The 17,965-nt window shown below is 44.4% G+C and overlaps 1 protein-coding gene across 2 annotated transcripts in view; it reads left to right on the top strand.

Moving 5' to 3' along the window:
• Positions 1–17,965, top strand: part of MYO7B (myosin VIIB) — a 92,549-nt gene that overhangs the window by 6,659 nt on the left and 67,925 nt on the right. For both annotated transcript variants that reach the window (XM_061135216.1, XM_061135215.1), the window contains exons 2-5: positions 9,097–9,138; positions 15,455–15,568; positions 16,629–16,781; positions 17,515–17,699. In XM_061135216.1, coding sequence (XP_060991199.1) covers positions 9,121–9,138; positions 15,455–15,568; positions 16,629–16,781; positions 17,515–17,699 — 470 coding nt within the window. In that variant the 5' untranslated portion in view covers positions 9,097–9,120. The remainder of the gene's footprint in view (positions 1–9,096; positions 9,139–15,454; positions 15,569–16,628; positions 16,782–17,514; positions 17,700–17,965) is intronic.

The raw sequence follows: 17,965 nt of genomic DNA, 5'->3' as shown, positions 1-17,965 counted from the left end.
CATTCCAAAGGACTCTCAAGAATCTTCTCCAAAACCACAGTTCAACAGCATCAATTCTTCAGCACTCAGCCTTCTTTATAGTTCAACTCTCAAATCCATACATGACCACTGGAAAAACCATAGCCTTGACTAGAAAAGGCAAAAAGATAGGACGCTGAAAGATGAATTCCCCAGGTCAATAGGTGCCCAATATACTATTGGAGATGAGTGGAGAAATAACTCCAGAAAGAATGAAGAGACAGAGCCAAAGCAAAAACAACATCCAGTTGTGGATGTGACTAGTGATGGAAGTAAAGTCCAACGCTGTAAAGAGCAATATTGCATAAGAACCTGGAATGTTAGGTCCATGAATCAAGGCAAATTGGAAGTGGTCAAACAGGAGATGGCAAGAGTGAACATCGATATTTTAGGAATCATTGAACTAAAATGGTGTGGAATGGGTGAATTTAACTCAGATGACCACTATATCTACTACTGTGGGCAAGGCTCCCTTAGAAGAAATGGAGTAGCCATCATAGTCAACAAAAGAGTCTGAAATGCAGTACTTGGATGCAATCTCAAAAATGACAGAATGATCTCTGTTTGTTTCCAAGGCAAACCATTCAGTATCACAGTAATTCAAGTCTATGTCCTGACCAGTAATGCTGAAGAAGCTGAAGTTGAATGATTCTATGAAAATGTACAAGACCTTCTAGAACTAACACCCAAAAAAGCTGTCCTTTTCATTATAGGGGACTGGAATGCAAAAGTAGGGAGTCAGATACCTGGAGTAACAGGCAAATTTGGCCTTGGAGTACAGAATGAAGCAGGGCAAAGGGTAACAGAGTTTTGCCAAGAAAACACACTGGTCATAGCAAGCACCCTCTTCCAACAACACAAGAGAAGACTCTACACATGGACATCACCAGATGGTCAACACCGAAATCAGATTGATTATATTCTTTGCAGTCAAAGATGGAGAAGCTCTATACAGTCAGCAAAAACAAGACTGGGAGCTGACTGTGGCTCAGATTATGAACTCCTTATTGCCAAATTCGGACTTAAATTGAAGAAAGTAGGGGAAACCACTAGACCATTCAGATACGACCTAAATCAAACCTCTTACGATTATACAGTGAAATGACAAATAGATTCAAGGGATTAAATGTGATAGACGGAGTGCCTGAAGAACTATGGACAGAGGTTCATGACAGTGTACAGGAGGCAGGGATCAAGCCCATTCCCAAGGGAAAGAAATGCTGAAAGGTAAAATGATTGTCTAAGGAGGCCTTACAAATAGCTGTGAATAGAAGAGAAGCAAAAGGCAGAGGAGAAAAGGAAAGATATACCCATTTGAATGCAGGGTTCCAAAGAATAGCAAGGAGAGATAAGAAAGCCTTCCTCAGCAATAATGCAAAGAAATAGAGGAAAACAATAGAATGGGAAAGTCTAGAGATCTCTTCAAGAAAAGTAGAGATACCAAGGGAACATTTCATGCAAAGATGGACACAATAAAGGGCAGAAATGATATAGACCTAACAGAAGCAGAAGATATTAAGAAGCAGTGGCAAGAATGCACAGAAGTACTTCCCCTTCTCCTCCTGCCCTCCATCTTTTCCAACATCAGGGTCTTTTAAAATGAATCAGCTCTTTGCATCAAGTGGCCAAAGTATTGGAGTTTCAGCTTCAACATCAGTCCTTCCAATGAACACCCAGGACTGAACTCCTTTAGGATGGACTGGTTGGATCTCCTTGCAGTCCAAAGAAATCTCAAGAGTCTTCTCCAACACCACAGTTCAAAAGCATCAATTCTTCCTACCCAGTTCTGTGTATTAACAGACATAAAAGGAGAAACTGACAATACAATAATAGTTGTTGTTGTTCAATCCCTCAGTAATGTCTGATTCTTTGCAACCCCATGGACTGTAGCACCCCAGGCTTCCCTGTTCTTCACAATCTCCCAGAGCTTGCTCAAACTCATGTCCATTGAGTTGGTGATGACATCCAATCATCTCATCCTCTGTCATCCCCTTCTCCTCCTGCCCTCAATCTTTCCCAGCATCAGGGTCTTTTCCAATAAGTCAGTTTTTCGTATCAGGTGGCCAAAGTATTGGAATTTCAGATTCAGCATCAGTTCTTCCAATGAATATTCAGGACTGATTTCCTTTAGGATTGACTGGTTTGATCTTGCAGTCCAAGGGACTCTCAAGGGTCTTCTCCAACACCACGGTTCAAAAGCATCGCTTCTTTGGTGCTCAGCTTTCTTTATGTTCCAACTCTCACATACATGACTACTGGAAAAACCATAGCTTTGACTATACAGATCTTTGTTGGCAAAGTAATGTCTCTGCTTTTTAATATACTGTCTAGGTTGGTCATAACTTTTCTTCCAAAGAGCAAGCATCTTTTGATTTCATGGCTGCAATCACCATCTGCAGTGATTTTGGAGCCCAGAAAAATAAAGTCTGTCATGCTGTTTCCTCATCTATTTGCCATGAAGTGATGGGACCAGATGCCATGATCTTAGTTTTCTGAATGTTGAGCTTTAAGCCAACTTTTCACTCTCCTCTTTCACTTTCATCAAGAGGCTCTTTAGTTCTTCTTCACTTTCTGCCGTAAGGGTGGTGTCATCTGCATATCTGAGGTTATTGATATTTCTCCTAGAAATCTTGGATCCAGCTTCATCCAGCCCAGTGTTTCTCATGATGTACTCTGCATATAAGTTAAATAAGCAGGCTGACAATATACAGCCTTGACATACTCCTTTTCCTATTTGGAACCAGTCTGTTGTTCCCTGTCCAGTTCTAACTGTTGCTTCCTGACCTGCTTACAGATTTCTCAAGAGGCAGGTCAGGTGGTCTGGTATGCCCATCTCTTGAAGAATTTTCCACAGTTTCTTGTGGTCCACACAGTCAAAGGATTTGGCATAGTTAATGAAGCAGAAGTAGATATTTTTCTGGAACTCTCTTGCTTTTTCAATGATCCAGCAGATGTTGGCAATTTGATCCCTGGTTCCTCTGCCTTTTCTAAAACCAGCTTGAACATCTGGAAGTTCACAGACTCTGTGTCTTTCTTAGAGTCTTGGTCATACAGGGGTCTTCCTGTTGGTCTCCAGTTAGTTTTCTGTGAGAATTTTTCCACACAAAGGTGTATTTTTGGTGTGTTCGTGGGGGGAGGTGAGTTTACTCTGCCATCTTGATTTGGACGCTCATCTTTTTTAATATAGTCTTTCAGCATTATAAGTTTCCTTCTAAGCAAGTTCTCACTGCATTCCACAACTTTTAATAAACTTTTGTGTCTTCATTTTCATTTAATTGAAAACACTTTAAGAATTTTTCTTGAGATTTTGATTTGTTTGTGTTTCTTAATCTCCAAATATTGGGGGATTTTCCAGCTATTTTGATTTATAGTTTAATTTCTTTGTGGTCTAAGAGCAGACATTATATGGGTTTTATTTTTAAAATTTTGTCAGGAGTGTTTATGACCCAGAAGGTGTTCTATCTTGGTGAATGTTCCATGTGAACTTGAGAAGAAGGTATATTCTGTTTTCATTAGATGAAGTATTCTATAAATCTCAATTAGATCCAGTTGACTAACAATCTTATTCATTTCAACTATGTCCTTGCTGATTTTATGCCTGCCAAATACATTAATTACTGATAAAACCATGTTGAAGTCTCCAACTATAATATTGGATTTACCTTTTTCTACTTGTAGGTTTACCAGTTTTTGCCACATGTATTATGATGCCCTGTTATTTGGCACATACATGTTAAGTAATGTTATATCTTCTTTGGGAGTTGGCCACTTTATTTTTATGTTATTCCTGTTTATATTCCTCATAATTGCCCTTGCCCTGAAGTCTACACTGTCTTAATTAAGTATAGCTACTTCAACTTTCTTTTGATTAGTTTTAACATGGTATATTTTTCTCTGTCTGTTTATCTTCAGTCTATCTCGGTCTTTATAGTGAGTTTCTTGTAGACAACATGTAGTTGGAAGCCTCACACTTTTAAAAGATGAAATCTTTGGATCTTAGCAATCATTCAGACATGAGGATTATAGGATGACTCAAATGTTTTCTTCAACAATTGATAATTTCATTCACTGAGATGAGAAATGAAAGGGAAAGGGCAGATTAGAAGACAGAGGAGATGTGTATTCATGTTGAGTTTGTTGTGCCCATGGCCTATCTGCTGGAGATGTCCAGGGATTAGCGTGTTGGTGGATCTAAAGTTCCAGATAGAGATGAGGGTTAGAGACATTGAATTCAGTCAAGTGCTTTGATCCTGTCAGTGGCCCTGGGAAAGGGTGGGCATGCACAAGGGGAGTGGGCAAACTGAAAGAGAACAGAATAAGGACCACCAGTTTGATAGAATTCCTTGATTTCAATGACAGAGTCCAGATGGCTTTGCTCAAATAACAAACTGCAAAAATGCAAACACAAAATTTCTGTCTTTGCTTCATTCCCTCTTGGCCTGCCAACTTTATTCTCTCTTACCAGCTATTTTTGGGACACTAGGACCATAGCCCCTGGCAGTTCTGGAACCATATTTCAAAACTTTGTGACTAGAGAGGAAAATCCATCCCCAGTTCCAATTCAGATCATTCCAGGGAAAGCCTGTGATTGGCCCTTACTTGCATCACACCCCATCTCTGAGGTACCATGATTCATGGTCCCTATCAGAAACACTTTGGGCAAAGGTAGGAGAATTTCCTGAAAAGAAAATAGAGGAAAGCATATCAGGCAGACTGAAAGCATCAGCATCTCCTTCAGACACCAAGAGATCAAAGTGAGGGGAAAGAGCCCTGGGAGGAGACTGAGGGAACCCCAGAATAAAAGGAAGACAGGGAAGTGCAGTCCTGCAGAAGTCACAGGGGCGAGCTCAGGCAACAGGGCTTGGCTGAAAGATTCCTGGCACTAACTTGGGCAGTGTTGTCCCTGGAGGGATCAGTGCAATGTTGGTGTGTATGCACATGCAACCCAAGGCTTGGGAAGGTGTGAAGGGTGAGAGAGTGGAGGCAGGGCAACTGTTTCAGGCAATTCAGCTATGGACTAGAAACAAGAGGAAAGCAATACCTGGAGGGGGTCAGGAGGCCAAGAAAATTCATTTTAAGATAATCAAAACTTCAACTTGAAAATGTTGCTGACAAGGGGGTACTGTATTTATTTTCTGGTGGAATTATCATGTCACTAAAGCAGGATTTTTGATTCATTAAAAAATTTTAAAGCAAAACAGAAGTTTAGATTTTAATCACATTTATAGGAGTTCTAAGTTTTGCTTTACAGAATTGCTTGTTTGCTTCAGCTGTCTCCTTCCCATCTCTACTCTTGGAGGAGATGGGAAGAGGTCTGGAGTCCAAACACTTGTAATTTTGTATTCTGGTATCTATTCTCTGAGTACAAAATATTCCCTTCCTTGGTTAAGATTCCCAAGTTTGTTTCTTTTATAATAAAAACAAACTCCACCTTTGTCCCTAAAAAAAAAGATAGACAAAACTTGCATCTTTATGTGGGAAGGAAAAGTCAGAGTAGAAAGAAGATGTGAGAGAGAGGGGTGATTGTATTAGTTGTCTACTGCTGCATAACAAATTACTCCAAAATTTTGCAGCTTAAAGTGACAAATATTTATTTTCCCACATAATTTCTGAAATCTAGGAGTGGCTTAGATGGGTGGTTCTGAGCCAGGAACCCTCATGAGGTTTTTTTTGTTTGGTTGGTTGGTTTTTGCTGTTGTTGGCTGCACTGGGTCTTATTTGCAGCATGTAAGATTTTTTTTTTTTTTTTTGAGTTGCCACATGTGGGATCTAGTTCCCTGACAGGGATAAAACCAGGCCCACTGCACTGAGAGCACAGAGCCTTAGCTGTTGGACCTCCAGGGAAGGCTCCCTCATGAGACTTGTATTCGTTTTCTGGGGTTGCCATAACAAAATGCCACCGACTAGGCAGCTCAAGCAACAGACATTTCTGTCCTCACAATTCTGGAACTAGAAGGCCCCAACCAAAGACGCTGGGAGGGTTGGTTTTTCCCGAGGCCCCTCTCCTTGGCTGCAGGCAGTTACCCTCTTGCCACTCTGTCGTCAGATGATCATCACTTTGCACACACAGCTCTGGTATCTCTTTTTCTCCTTACAAGGATATCAGTCACATCGGATTACGCCCCACCCTAACAACTTCAGTTTAATTTCACCACCTCTTTAAAGGCCTTATCTTCAAATACAGTCCCATTGTGAGGTACTGGGCTTAGGACTTCAACTTATGAACTTGAGAGGGGGAGTGGACACAATTCAACACTCAACAAGGTTGCAGTCAGGACACTGCCTGGAGCTCTGGTCATCTGAAGCCTTGATCAGGGCTGAAAGATATTCTTCCAAGATCACTGGCTGTTAACTAGAGACCTCTGTGGGGCTGCTTGAGTGTTCTCATGACATGGCAGCAAGTTTCCCCAGGCTGAGCAATCTTAGAAAGAACAAGGGGGAAGCCCCAAGTCTTGGAAGCTATACTCTATCACTCCCATCTTATTCTATTTGTTAGAAGGAAGTCCCTAAGTCCACACCCATGGTAGGGAGAATGAATGAGTCTTCATCTTTGGAAGGGAGCAGAGTCAAAGAATATGTGGGCATATTTTCATCACCACAATAATCGATAAAGCAAAAGCCCTGATGGAGGAGGCCAGAGAGGGCAGGCTGCAAGGGTGAGTGTGGAGCTGTCAGAGGCCCCTTCCCTGGGCACCCCTTAGGTGCTCACAGGTATGGGAAAAGGCAGGGATTGAACAGAGCTGGAAGCCGAGGGTGACTTCTTTCTTTTTTCAGTGATGCAGATCAAGGAGTTCTGCAGAGTGATTAGTGAGAGGGAGCCTTGAATTTGGAGGGATTTTTTTTGCAGAGAGAGCTGACTAGAGTCCACTCAAGGATCCCTAAGCATTTCTAAAGTCTTTGGGGAGGTACAGGTCATGAAATTTCCCTGGCCCCTATTGTCAAGATGGTGTGACCCATCCTTGGAATGCTCAGCTCAGTGCTCAGACTCTGCAAGGTGAGAGAAGGACACAACGACAATCACAGGACAAGAGTGGATGTGGACAGAGGGGACCACAGAGTGTGCAGCTCCTTGTACCACTTGCATTCCATTTATGGGTACTTACAAAACTTCTCTGTTCCAAAAAAGAGTTAAGTTCGGTTTCCAGGCTGGTTGAGATAGAAATGAAGCTAGGATAGTTGATACACTGGGGAGAAAAGCAACAGCCAAGGAGTTGTGATGAAATGAGGAAACAGTTGCCATGGGCAGAGAGCCTGGTGCTGCTCTGGGGTGGGGCGGGGGAGTTGCAGTTGGAGGATGTGGCCTCTGCAGTGGAAGCATGGAGTCCTAACCAGTAGACTGCCAGGGAACTCCTCGGAGGACATGGCTTTTGGAGTGGAGAAGTTCTGGGTCATGGGAAGACCAGGGGAAGTTGTGGGAAGTGGAGGCAGTGGAGTCTGGGAGTCCAGGACACACGGCAGGTTCAGCCCCCAGGGATGGCAGGACTGGTGGGGACACCTGGGGGCAGGTCCTGGAGGCTGGAGAGGGGTGATGTCCATGGAGGTCAGTGGCATGGGTGAGGGCGAAGAGGGTGACAGAGATGAAGAACACAGGTAGGCCTCAAATTCCTAGCTGGGGGGAGAAGTGAGGGGCCTGGGCCCACCGTAGGGAGTCAGAGGTAGAAAATGCCCCCTGCCTCTTCCCCACCTGCCACCTCACTGGGGTATGCGAGGTGGTAAGATGGACCAGCCTCTCTTTGAAAGGGCTCTAGCCTCTTTCAAGGAATCTCAGTCTGATTATTGCCTTTTACTTTTTAGGTGCTCAACAAATGCTGGGAGGTATACATTGCCATAAACATATTAATGCCCATGCACTAAGTAAAAAATGGAATGAGAAAATTCTTTGTTCAGCAGAACAAAGAGGCAAAGACTCTCTGTCACATTTGCCCACTGCCTACAACGGGACACTTCTCTCACCTCCCCACAGTCTGCTTAACCCAAACATGCTGACCTCGCATCCTCTGTACTTTTCCCTCTGCCTTTGCTGAAGTTACAGCATTTCTAGAGAATGCCCCTTTCTTTCCACTGTGAATTCTTGCTCATCTGACAAAGCCAACGTCAAAGGACACCCTCTCCAAGGGCTTCCTTCTCTGTTTCACTGAACAGATATTTCCTAAGTTCCTCCCAAGGGCGGGTCTGCATTACAAGAAGGGAGTATGTGATGAACAAAAAAGCCAGCCTCTGTGTCAGCATGAGAGGACAGGGCTGGTGGTGGGCAGGGGTCCTCCTGAGATCAGGGCTCCGCCTTCCCTCCCCGACTGCGGGGCAGCTGCTCAGGCCTGCCTGATGCTCCCTGGGTACCGGAAGCAGCCAGGTGCTGAGACAGGTTTGAAAGGAGGCAGGTCCAGACTGAATTTTCAGCTATGCTACTGATTAATGAGTCCCATGAATGAAATGGGGGTATCAGTGTTTTGTGGGTGCATGAGGTTTAGATCAAGTAAGTTGCATCTCAAGTTCTGGGGCTGGTTCCCTCAGCACTCCGTGTGGCATATGGTAATGACGGATGTTCACAGATGTCTGACCAGACACAGTTTGAGTTTCTGGGTGGCAGAGATGCTGTTCTGAGGATGTTCAGAACCACCCCACTCCCTATGTTGAGCCCAGTGAGGAGTGCTAAATAGACATTCAGTAAAGATGAATTAGGGCTTCCCTTGTGGCTCAGCTGGTAAAGAATCCGCCCGCAGTATGGGACACCTAGGTTCAATCCCTGGGTTGGAAAAATCCCCTGGAGAAGGGAAAGGCTACCCGCTGCAGTATTCCAGCCTGGAGAATTCCATGGACTGTACAGTCCGTGGGGTCACAAAGAGTCTGACATGACTGAGTGACTCTCACTTCACTTCAAAGATGAGATAGGATTGAAGAAGCTGAGAGAGGCTCCTCTAGCACTTGCCATAGACTATGACCATCCATTCTTTCAGGAGTCCTTTCTTGGCCCCATGCCAGGCACTCAGGGCTACACTGACAAGCACTTGTGGCCCCTACCCACCAGGGCTCCAACTCATGGTCATGAAGACTGACATTTTGCTTTCTCTCTGCACACAGGCTGTTGGGAGCGGCTGCCTCAGGATGTCAGGGTTGAGACTGGTAAGAATTGCATCTCTTCCATCAAGGGGTTGTTCATGGGAGTTGCCAAATGCTGACTCAAACTACTCCCAAGGAAAGAAGAAGTAAGGCAATGTGACCTTGGAAGGAAAATACCAGACACAGGGAGTTTGAGGGAAAAGTCAAAGTCGCTCAGTCATGTCTGACTCTTTGCGACCCCAAGGACTGTACAGTCCATGGAAGTCTCCAGGCCTGAACACTGGAGTGGGTAGCTGTTCGCTTCTCCAGGGGATCTTCCCAACCCAGGGATTGAACCCAGGTCTCCCGCATTGCAGGCAGATTCTTTACCAGCTGAACCACCAGACAGATTGTATTACCTAAAGAAAATGAGTTTGGCCAAACTTGGCCTTGGCAGGATGGCCGTGTGCACAGAGTGATCCCTCACTTATACTCAGGGCTTAAAATGTCCTGACAAAACCCACTACTATATTTAAAATAGGTGTTCCACAAGGTTGTACTGTATAGCACAGTAAGATAAGATACTAAATATCTTGTAATAACCTATCATGGAAGAGAATGTAAAAAAAAGAATTGTTGTTGTTCAGTCACCAAGTTGGTCCAACTCTTTGTGACCCCATGGACTGCAACATGCCAGGCTTCCCTGCCCCTCACCATCTCCTAGACTTTGCCCAAGTTCATGTTCATTGAATCGGTGATGCCATCCAATCATCTCATCTTCTGTCATCCTCTTCTTCTGCCTTCAATCTTTCTCATCATCAGGGTCTTTTCCAGTGAGTCAGCTGTTTGCATCAGGTGGCCACAGTATTGAAGCTTCAGCATCTGTCCTTCCAATGAGTATTTAGGGTTGATTTCCTTTAAGACCGACTAGGTTGATCTCCTTGCAGTCCAAGGGACTCTCAAGAGTCTTCTCCAGCACCACAGTTTGAAAGCATCAGTTCTTTGGTGCTCTACCTTCTTTATGGTCCAGTTCTCACATCTGTACACAAATATATATATATATGTGTGTGTGTGTGTATACATGTAACAATCACTTTGCTACACATCTGAAATTAACACACCATTGTAAATCAAATGTATTTCAGTAAATTTTTAAAAAATAAAATGAAAAATAAAAGAACCTAGAAAAAAATATCTTGACAACAGTATTTTTCATTTGTTGACACCTCCATTTATCTAAATAAAGGCAGCCCAGAGCTACTTCTAGACCCATCTTTTCTCCTGTGGGAAGAAAAGACTGGTGGGTGGGCACATGGGACAAGGCATAGTGCGCATTTCAGCCAATGGCTGAAATAGCCAACCCATCTCGGAAGACTGAGGATCAGGTCTCTTAGAAGTGGATTCTTTGTGTCTTTGAGATTCCTCATAGTGATTTCTGTCTCAGGCTAGGGCAGGAGCTCTTCTGCATCATGGGCAGAAGTCAGTTGTCAGGTATTTCTTATCACAAAGAGCAGTGAAAACCTAGATCCCTCTGCTTTCTGTGACTCATTCTCTATTTCTTTTTTAAAAATGTTATTTATTTATTTGACTGCACTGGGTCTTAGTTGAGGCACACAAGATCTTTGTTGCATCATGTGGGATCTTTACCTGTGTCATGCAGACTCTTAGTTACAGTGTGTGGGATCTAGTTCCATGGTCAGAGATGGTACCTGGGCCCCCTCCTTTGGAAGCGTGGAGTCTTAACTAGTGGACGACCAGGGAAGTCCCTCATGCTCTATTTCTTTTTTTAAAAAATCATTTATTTATTTATCATTTATTTTTGGCTGTGTGGGTCTCTGTTGCTTTGTGCGGGCTTTTCCCCCCTCTAGTTGTGGTGGGCAGAGGCTATTCTTCATTGTGGTGCTTGAGCTTCCATTGTGGGGGCTTCTCTTGTGCAGAGCACAGGCTCTAGGCAGGGGCTTCAGTGGTTGCAGCACGCGGACTCTAGAGTGTGGGCTCAGTAGTTGTGCTGCAGGGGCTATTACTGATTTCCTACTGGGTGAGAAAAGCCTTAGCTCCTCACTCCTATCCTTGCCCTGAGGCACGTGGAATCTTCCCCGGCCAAGGATTGAACCCTGTTGCAGTGGCAGGCAGATTCTTATCACTGTGCCACCAGGGAAGTCCCATCCTTTATTTCTTGATTCTCCATATAGACTTTACTTTTTTTTCCTGGAGCTGATAGCTTTTTCTTTACCTCTTCTTGCTCATTCTTTCCCTGATTCAGCTGCTTCTGCAGTCATCTTTTTCTTCCAGCAGAGTTCATAAAGAAGCTCTACTTTCTGCTCCTTGCTTTCTCATTTATTTCCTAGTAGAGCTTTGGCCAAATTGAGTGAATGAAAGTCCCATTACAGCTCTTTTAGTTATTCTTCCGGCTCATGTTGGGCTGACATCTTAAATTCAGTATGAATTGGAAATGGTCTCTCTCTCTTTTTCATCTCTGGTTAGTATCAAGCTTGTATGAGACGCCCATCATCTGTCTTTGATAATTTTCTCACTTTGGTGATTTCAGCAGCTGTTGCAGCAGCTCAGTGCAGTTTTCACACTGGAATTTCATCCTTGTAAGAAAACTTCTCCAGGTCTCTGAGGCTCCTGCTGTGATTCAGTTAGTTCACCAAAGCCAGTATGCTGTTCAGGCTGGTCCTCTATATCCTGTAGCAAGTGTTTTTGCTGTTCTTTTTCATTTAGATTTCAGTTTTATACAGTTGTTATAGGCACACAGTTTAAAGAATCAGTCTCCCACTTCCTCTCCCAGAGAGGTGACCACAACTGACCTTCTAGTTAATTCTTTGATGCTTCTCTTCATGTGGACAGGGCCACTTGAGTTTTTTATTCCAGGCATCATCTATTACTGATTTCCTACTGGGTGAGAAAAGCCTTAGCTCCTCACTCCTGTCCTTGCCCACAGCACTCACAGTGTCTCTTTCTCCCCAAATTGTTAAATCCCAGCTTACAGGGTTTACTTCTTTTATCTAAGGAAATGCTCCTCTCAAACCCAACTTATGATTCTCTGGGGAAGGGTGGGAGAGGGATAGTTAGGGAGTTTGGGATTGGCATGTACACTCTGATATATTTCAAGTGGATAACCAGCAAGGACCTGATGTATAGTACAGAAAATTCTGCTCAATATTATGTAACAATCTAAATGGGAAAGGAATTTGAAAAAGAATAAATACATGTATAGGTATAACTGAATCAGTTTGTGATACATCTGAAACTAATACAGCATTGTTAATCAACTATACTCCAATATGAAAGAAAATGTTTTTTATAAAAAAAAAAAGAAAATGTTCCTCTCAGTTGAGCCCTGAAATGTACTCTAAGTGCTAGACTGTAATTATCTTGTTCCCTATCTGCTTTGTTTTCTATGTACTTATCACAACATAACCACCACCTCACCCTACCCCGGCCCAGCTTTCTCCCAGGTACATCAACACCCTTGTAAAGTGATTCATCTGGGAGTTCAGTCACTGCCATCCTCAGGAGAAGGTTTCTCCCAGAGCTGCTGACGCCATATCTAAAGTCGTCTCTTCTACTCCTGAGGCACACGTCTCAGGATCAGTCTCCTTCACAACCGCCCCGGACATTTCTTTTACCTCTCCTTTACCTGAGTCCCTTTTCTTGGACCCAAGCTTATTCTCCTTCTTGGTTTACTCCCTTGTTTTGATCAAGCACAACCTGTAATAGCTTCCTGAGATAGGGTACATATGAAGTAAATATTTTTAACAACTTGGACATCTAAAACTATGTTTATTCACATTTGAATATCAGCTGTACATAGGATTCCATACTAGATACAATTTTCCCTGAAAATTGTGAAAACATATACTCCTTCCGATTTCCAGCATTGCTATGGAGAAGTTGGAAACCCTTCTAATTCTTGAGCTTTTGTATGAAATTTAATTTTTCTCTCTGAAAGTTTTTGTGATCTTTTCCCTATCCCAAATATTTTGAAACTTCATGATTGTGTATGTTGGTGTGGACTTATATTCATTCTTGGTACTATTGACTGAAATTTTTCCCCTAATTATTTTTTCTAAAAGACTTATGAGAAAATATGCATCTTAAAAATATTTATTATCTTTATATGGAAATGACAATTGGGCTGGGTAAAAAAAATATTGGATTCTTTTTTCTATTTTTTTAATTGTGGTAAAAAAAATACATTCAATTTTCCATCTGAACCATTTTTAAGTATACAGTTCAATATTGTTATATATATCCACAGTGTTGTGTGACAGATATGAGAACATTTTCATCTTGTGCACCTGAAGCTCTTCACTAATTAAACATGATTTTCCATCTGTTTTCCTCTAGCCCCTGCAACTGCCTTTCTACTCTCTGTTTGTGTGATTTTTAACTGCTTTAGACACTTTTTCTGAATGGAATCACACAGATTTGTCCTTCTGTGACTGGCTTCTCTTGCTTGGTATAATATCTTTGAGGTCCATCCACATTGTAGCATATGAGAGAATTTCCTCCTTTTTTTAAGGCTGCATGCAATCTCAAAGCGAAGAGTTGACTCATTTGAAAAGACCCTGATGCTGGGAAAGATTGAAGGCGGGAGGAGAAGGGGACAACAGGATGAGATGGTTGGATGGCATCACCGACTCAATGGACATGGGTTTGGGTAAACTCCGGGAGTCGGTGATGGACAGGGAGGCCTGGTGTGCTGCGGTTCTTGGGGTCGCAAAGGGTTGGACACGACTGAGTGACTGAACTGAACTGAACTGATCTGAACTAATATTCCATAGTGTATAGTATTTGCTGTGCTATATCATTTCACATAAGGTATTTGAGTATCTGTGGATTTGGTATCTGCAGGGGCTTCTGCAATCAATCCCCTGAGGATTCTGAAGGATGACTGTATATTTTACATTTTTTATTTGTTCATCCGCCAATGGACATTTGGGTTGCTTTCACCTCTTGACTGTTATGAATAATGCTGAAATTAACATAGAAATGCAAATATGTCTTTGAGATCCTGCTTTGAATTGCTTTGGAAATTTACCCAGAAGTGGAATTGCTGGATCATAATTCTATTTTTAGTGTATTGAGGAACCTTCATACTGTTTTCCCCAGTGGTGTCACCATTTTACATTTCCACCCACAATACAAGGGTTCCGGTTTCTCTGCATCCTCAGGAGCATTTGTTGTTTTCTGTTTTTTTATAATGGCCATTCTAATAGCTGTATTCCTCTTTTCCAGAGGTCTTTGTAGGAGTTGTTCAGCCCTCATATATGACTTGAATTTGTCCTGAATTATTTCCTTATGAGAGTATTTGTCTTTTTATCTGCCTACCCCTCAAAAAATTAACTCTAGGATCAATATCCGTCCTAGAGTTGATTTTTCTTTGTCATCATTTCAAAGAAATTATCGTGTATCTTCAACCCATAGATTCAAACCTTCATTAATTTCTGGAAAGTTGTCTTGAATTATATCTTTAAGTGATTTTTCTGTTTTTCCCCCTGTTTTTCTTCTTTGTGCACTTAAGTTATTTGTATTTTCACCTGCCTTCCATATCTATGCTTTTCTGCCTAATCCTAATTTTTTGAATTTCTTTGTCATTTTGCTCACTTTTTTCTCCTGTCACCTGTGATCTTTACCCTGATTTTAGCAGTGCTTATTTCCCTGTTGTTTCCAGTTTGCTTTCACTTCTGGCCCATGTTTACTTGTTTTCCTCCATTTCTCTTTTGAGCTCTGCCAATTCATGTCTCATCCTTTTTAGTTGTCTCAGTATCTAATATCTGAGCTCAGTAAATTTTTTGAAATCATGATGAAATACTTGGTTACAACTTTCCACTGTTCTGTGGCATTTTGTTTTCCCCTGGTGAGTGTTATTCACCTGCTCCTTTCCTCCTTTTAAATTTCAGTGTCTTTGTGTGTAGACCTGTGCTTTTTCCTTTGGGATTACTCCTCTTTGAGTAGGGTGAGCTTTCTTGGATCAGAAAGAGGTTCATGTGGGTTAATGCCATGTTGCAGGCCAGGAAGAAACCTAGTGAGATTTTAGTCTTTGCTTTCCCCTAGCCACTGGATTTGGGTACTATAGGGCTATTCAAACGGCAGAGACTCTCTTTTTGCACCTCATGGGGGACACTTTCCTGCAAAAACCAGGCCAGCGAAGCTTTCCCTGCCATCACCCATTAGCATCTTGACAAGAACTAGAAAGGCCTGGGGAGGGGTGGGTAGAAGAGAGGGAAGAAGAAAAATCAGGAGGAGGAGGAGGGGAAGCAGGGAGAACAAGGGAGGGAGACCACATTCCAGTCACTTGGCATCTCTTGGTTGGAAGGGACAGCCCCCAGGGAGGTAAGTCTTGAGCAGGAAGGGGAAGGTGGAACATGGATCTGACCTCTCTGCCCTCCAGGGTGACCACGTGTGGCTGAACCCCACCTCTGCCGACAAGACCAGGGTGGCAATCGGGGGCATCATCAAAGAGACCAAGCCTGGCAAAGTTTTGGTTGAAGATGATGAGGGCAAGGTGAGTATGGCCACACACTCCTCAGAGGCTCAGCCTTCTCAGCTCCTGTCCAGAACCCTGAGCCCCTCCCTTCTCTGGTGCTGCTCCCAACACCAGGGATTCTAGAATCCAAGTCTGGGAACCACATGGCAGGAGAGACCACAGGGGAGTCCTGTCACGGTGGGCACTGTGTGTCTGTCTAGGGAACTGTCTGTATGGGGAAGAAGCAGGGGCCAGGTTGGAAGATGGAAAAATCAGACAATTAGGGGAGCAGGAGAGAGTGAAGTGGGAAAAGGGCTGGGGCAGAGAGGGGAAGGGCCAGAAGCTTGTTTTCAAAGTAATGCAAGGTGAGCAGGAAGGACAAGAGAAGCGAGGGTAGGAGAGGTGCATGAGAAAGATGCCTGGAGGGGGGCCCCCAGCACATGAGGAGGAGAAGGAGACCCATCTCACATGAGCAAGGCAGACCAGATAAGAAAGTAGGAAACTCAGGATGACCTGTTGGGGAACCAGCTCAGTCACCTGTCAGGCTGGGGAGGAGCAGGGGAGGGGCAGAGGGGAAGGACTTGCAGACTGGGGCCTCCAGCTGGTCACTGAGGTCCTCCCTCGGCAGCCCTCTTTGCTGAGGGTCTGCAAAGTGAAGCATATAGAGTCTTGGCCTCCAGGGAGAAAATTCTAGAGTGTGACCTGTGAGTCCTATCGTATGGAAGCCAGTCAAATAATAACAATAATGTCTCCTATTTGCAAAATGACATAACATCATTTATTTAAAAAAATACACTTGCACATTTTTATTTCAGCCATCTGTGAGACCCCAGCTGCAAGCTGCCCCGATCCCAATTGTAGCCATATCTAACTCCTGGCTCCACACACCTCTGACCCTGGTCTGAACTTCACGCTTAGCCCCAGTACACACTGACCCCTGGCCCTAGACACGTGCTGACTCCAGCCTTGGCTTGACTCAATCCTTTGACCTTCACCACAGACCAACCCTGGCCAGGTGCGGGCCACCAGGTCAGCTGGTCCATTGAGGACATGGAGGAGAGTTTGGCCCTCTCAGGAGAGCCTGTGCCCTTTGTTCTAGGAACACTGGATCCAAGCAGAGGACCTTGGCACCCTCAGCTCCATGCACCCCAATTCGGCTCAGGGCGTGGATGACATGATCCGCCTGGGGGACCTGAATGAGGCAGGCATGGTGCACAACCTCCTGATCCGCTACCAGCAGCACAAGATCTACGTGAGTCTCCCTCGGCCTTGTGTGCCCCCACGGCATGCTTGGGCCACACATGCTGACCTGGCTCGGGAAGCAAACCATGCCCATGCTCCACACGAGCAAGTGACCCTGAACTAAGGTCCAGGAGGACTCTGAGGGCTACGGTGGTGGCCCAGCCTCACTGAGGCCCCTGTGGGAGGCAGCTGAAGACTTGCTTCATACATTCAGTCTAGTTTCATTGAGCCTCTTCTAAATACCAGTTCAGTTCAGTTCAGTTCAGTCACTCAGTCATGTCCAATTCCTTGCAACCCCATGAACCGCAGCACGCCAGGCCTCCCTGTCCATCACAAACTCCCGGAGTCCACCCAAACCCATGTCCATCGAGTCGGTGATGCCATCCAGCCATCTCATCCTCTGTCGTCCCCTTCTCCTCCTGCCCTCAATCTTTCCCAGCATCAGGGTCTGGTATTTACCAGACAGAGCACTAAACATTAGCCACAATGTTAATGTTAGTGCTAAACAGAAACCACCTCATTTAATGCTCCTGTGAAGGCATCCTCACCCAGGAGCTCTTGCTCTTGGTGAGCATCCTTTCCAGCTGAAGGATCTGAGCCGCCAAGAGTCTCATCTCTCAGCCCAGAATCAGTCCCCGCCTCCCTGCCAGAGTCAGCCATACCTGGCGCCCTTGCAGAGTGGCATCCGAAGTCGGCACCGATCCTCAGACTAGGGGCCACTAACCACGTCCTCCCTCCCGCAGACGTACACAGGCTCCATCCTGGTGTCGGTGAACCCGTTCCAGGCGCTGCCCCTCTACACCATGGAGCAGGTAGAGCTGTACTACAGGCATCATGCGGGCGAGCTGCCGCCACATATCTTTGCCATTGCCAACAGCTGCTACTTCAACATGAAGAAGAACAAGAGGGACCAGTGTTGTATTATCAGGTGAGGTTCTGGGTGGGCCACCCGCCATTTCTGAGCATCTCGTAAAGGAGGGAGCATCTCCTCTCCCCAAACCTCTCCAGACCAGTGTGCGACTTAGAGGCCCTGAATTAATGAGCTCCCCCTGCGTCTGGCACCTGTGGCCCCTCCACCCTGAAGGGTCCCTCCGAGGTGTCCTTCCTTCAGAGCCTACTCTTCTCCTATCATCAGGGACTGAACAGCCCCAGCCTTCTGTGAATGTTTTCTGAGACAAGGAAGAAAGCGTGGGG

This window comes from Dama dama, chromosome 33 (assembly GCF_033118175.1).
Source record: "Dama dama isolate Ldn47 chromosome 33, ASM3311817v1, whole genome shotgun sequence".
Lineage (NCBI taxonomy): Eukaryota > Metazoa > Chordata > Mammalia > Artiodactyla > Cervidae > Dama > Dama dama.
This window is presented reverse-complemented; position numbering and strand designations above follow the sequence as displayed.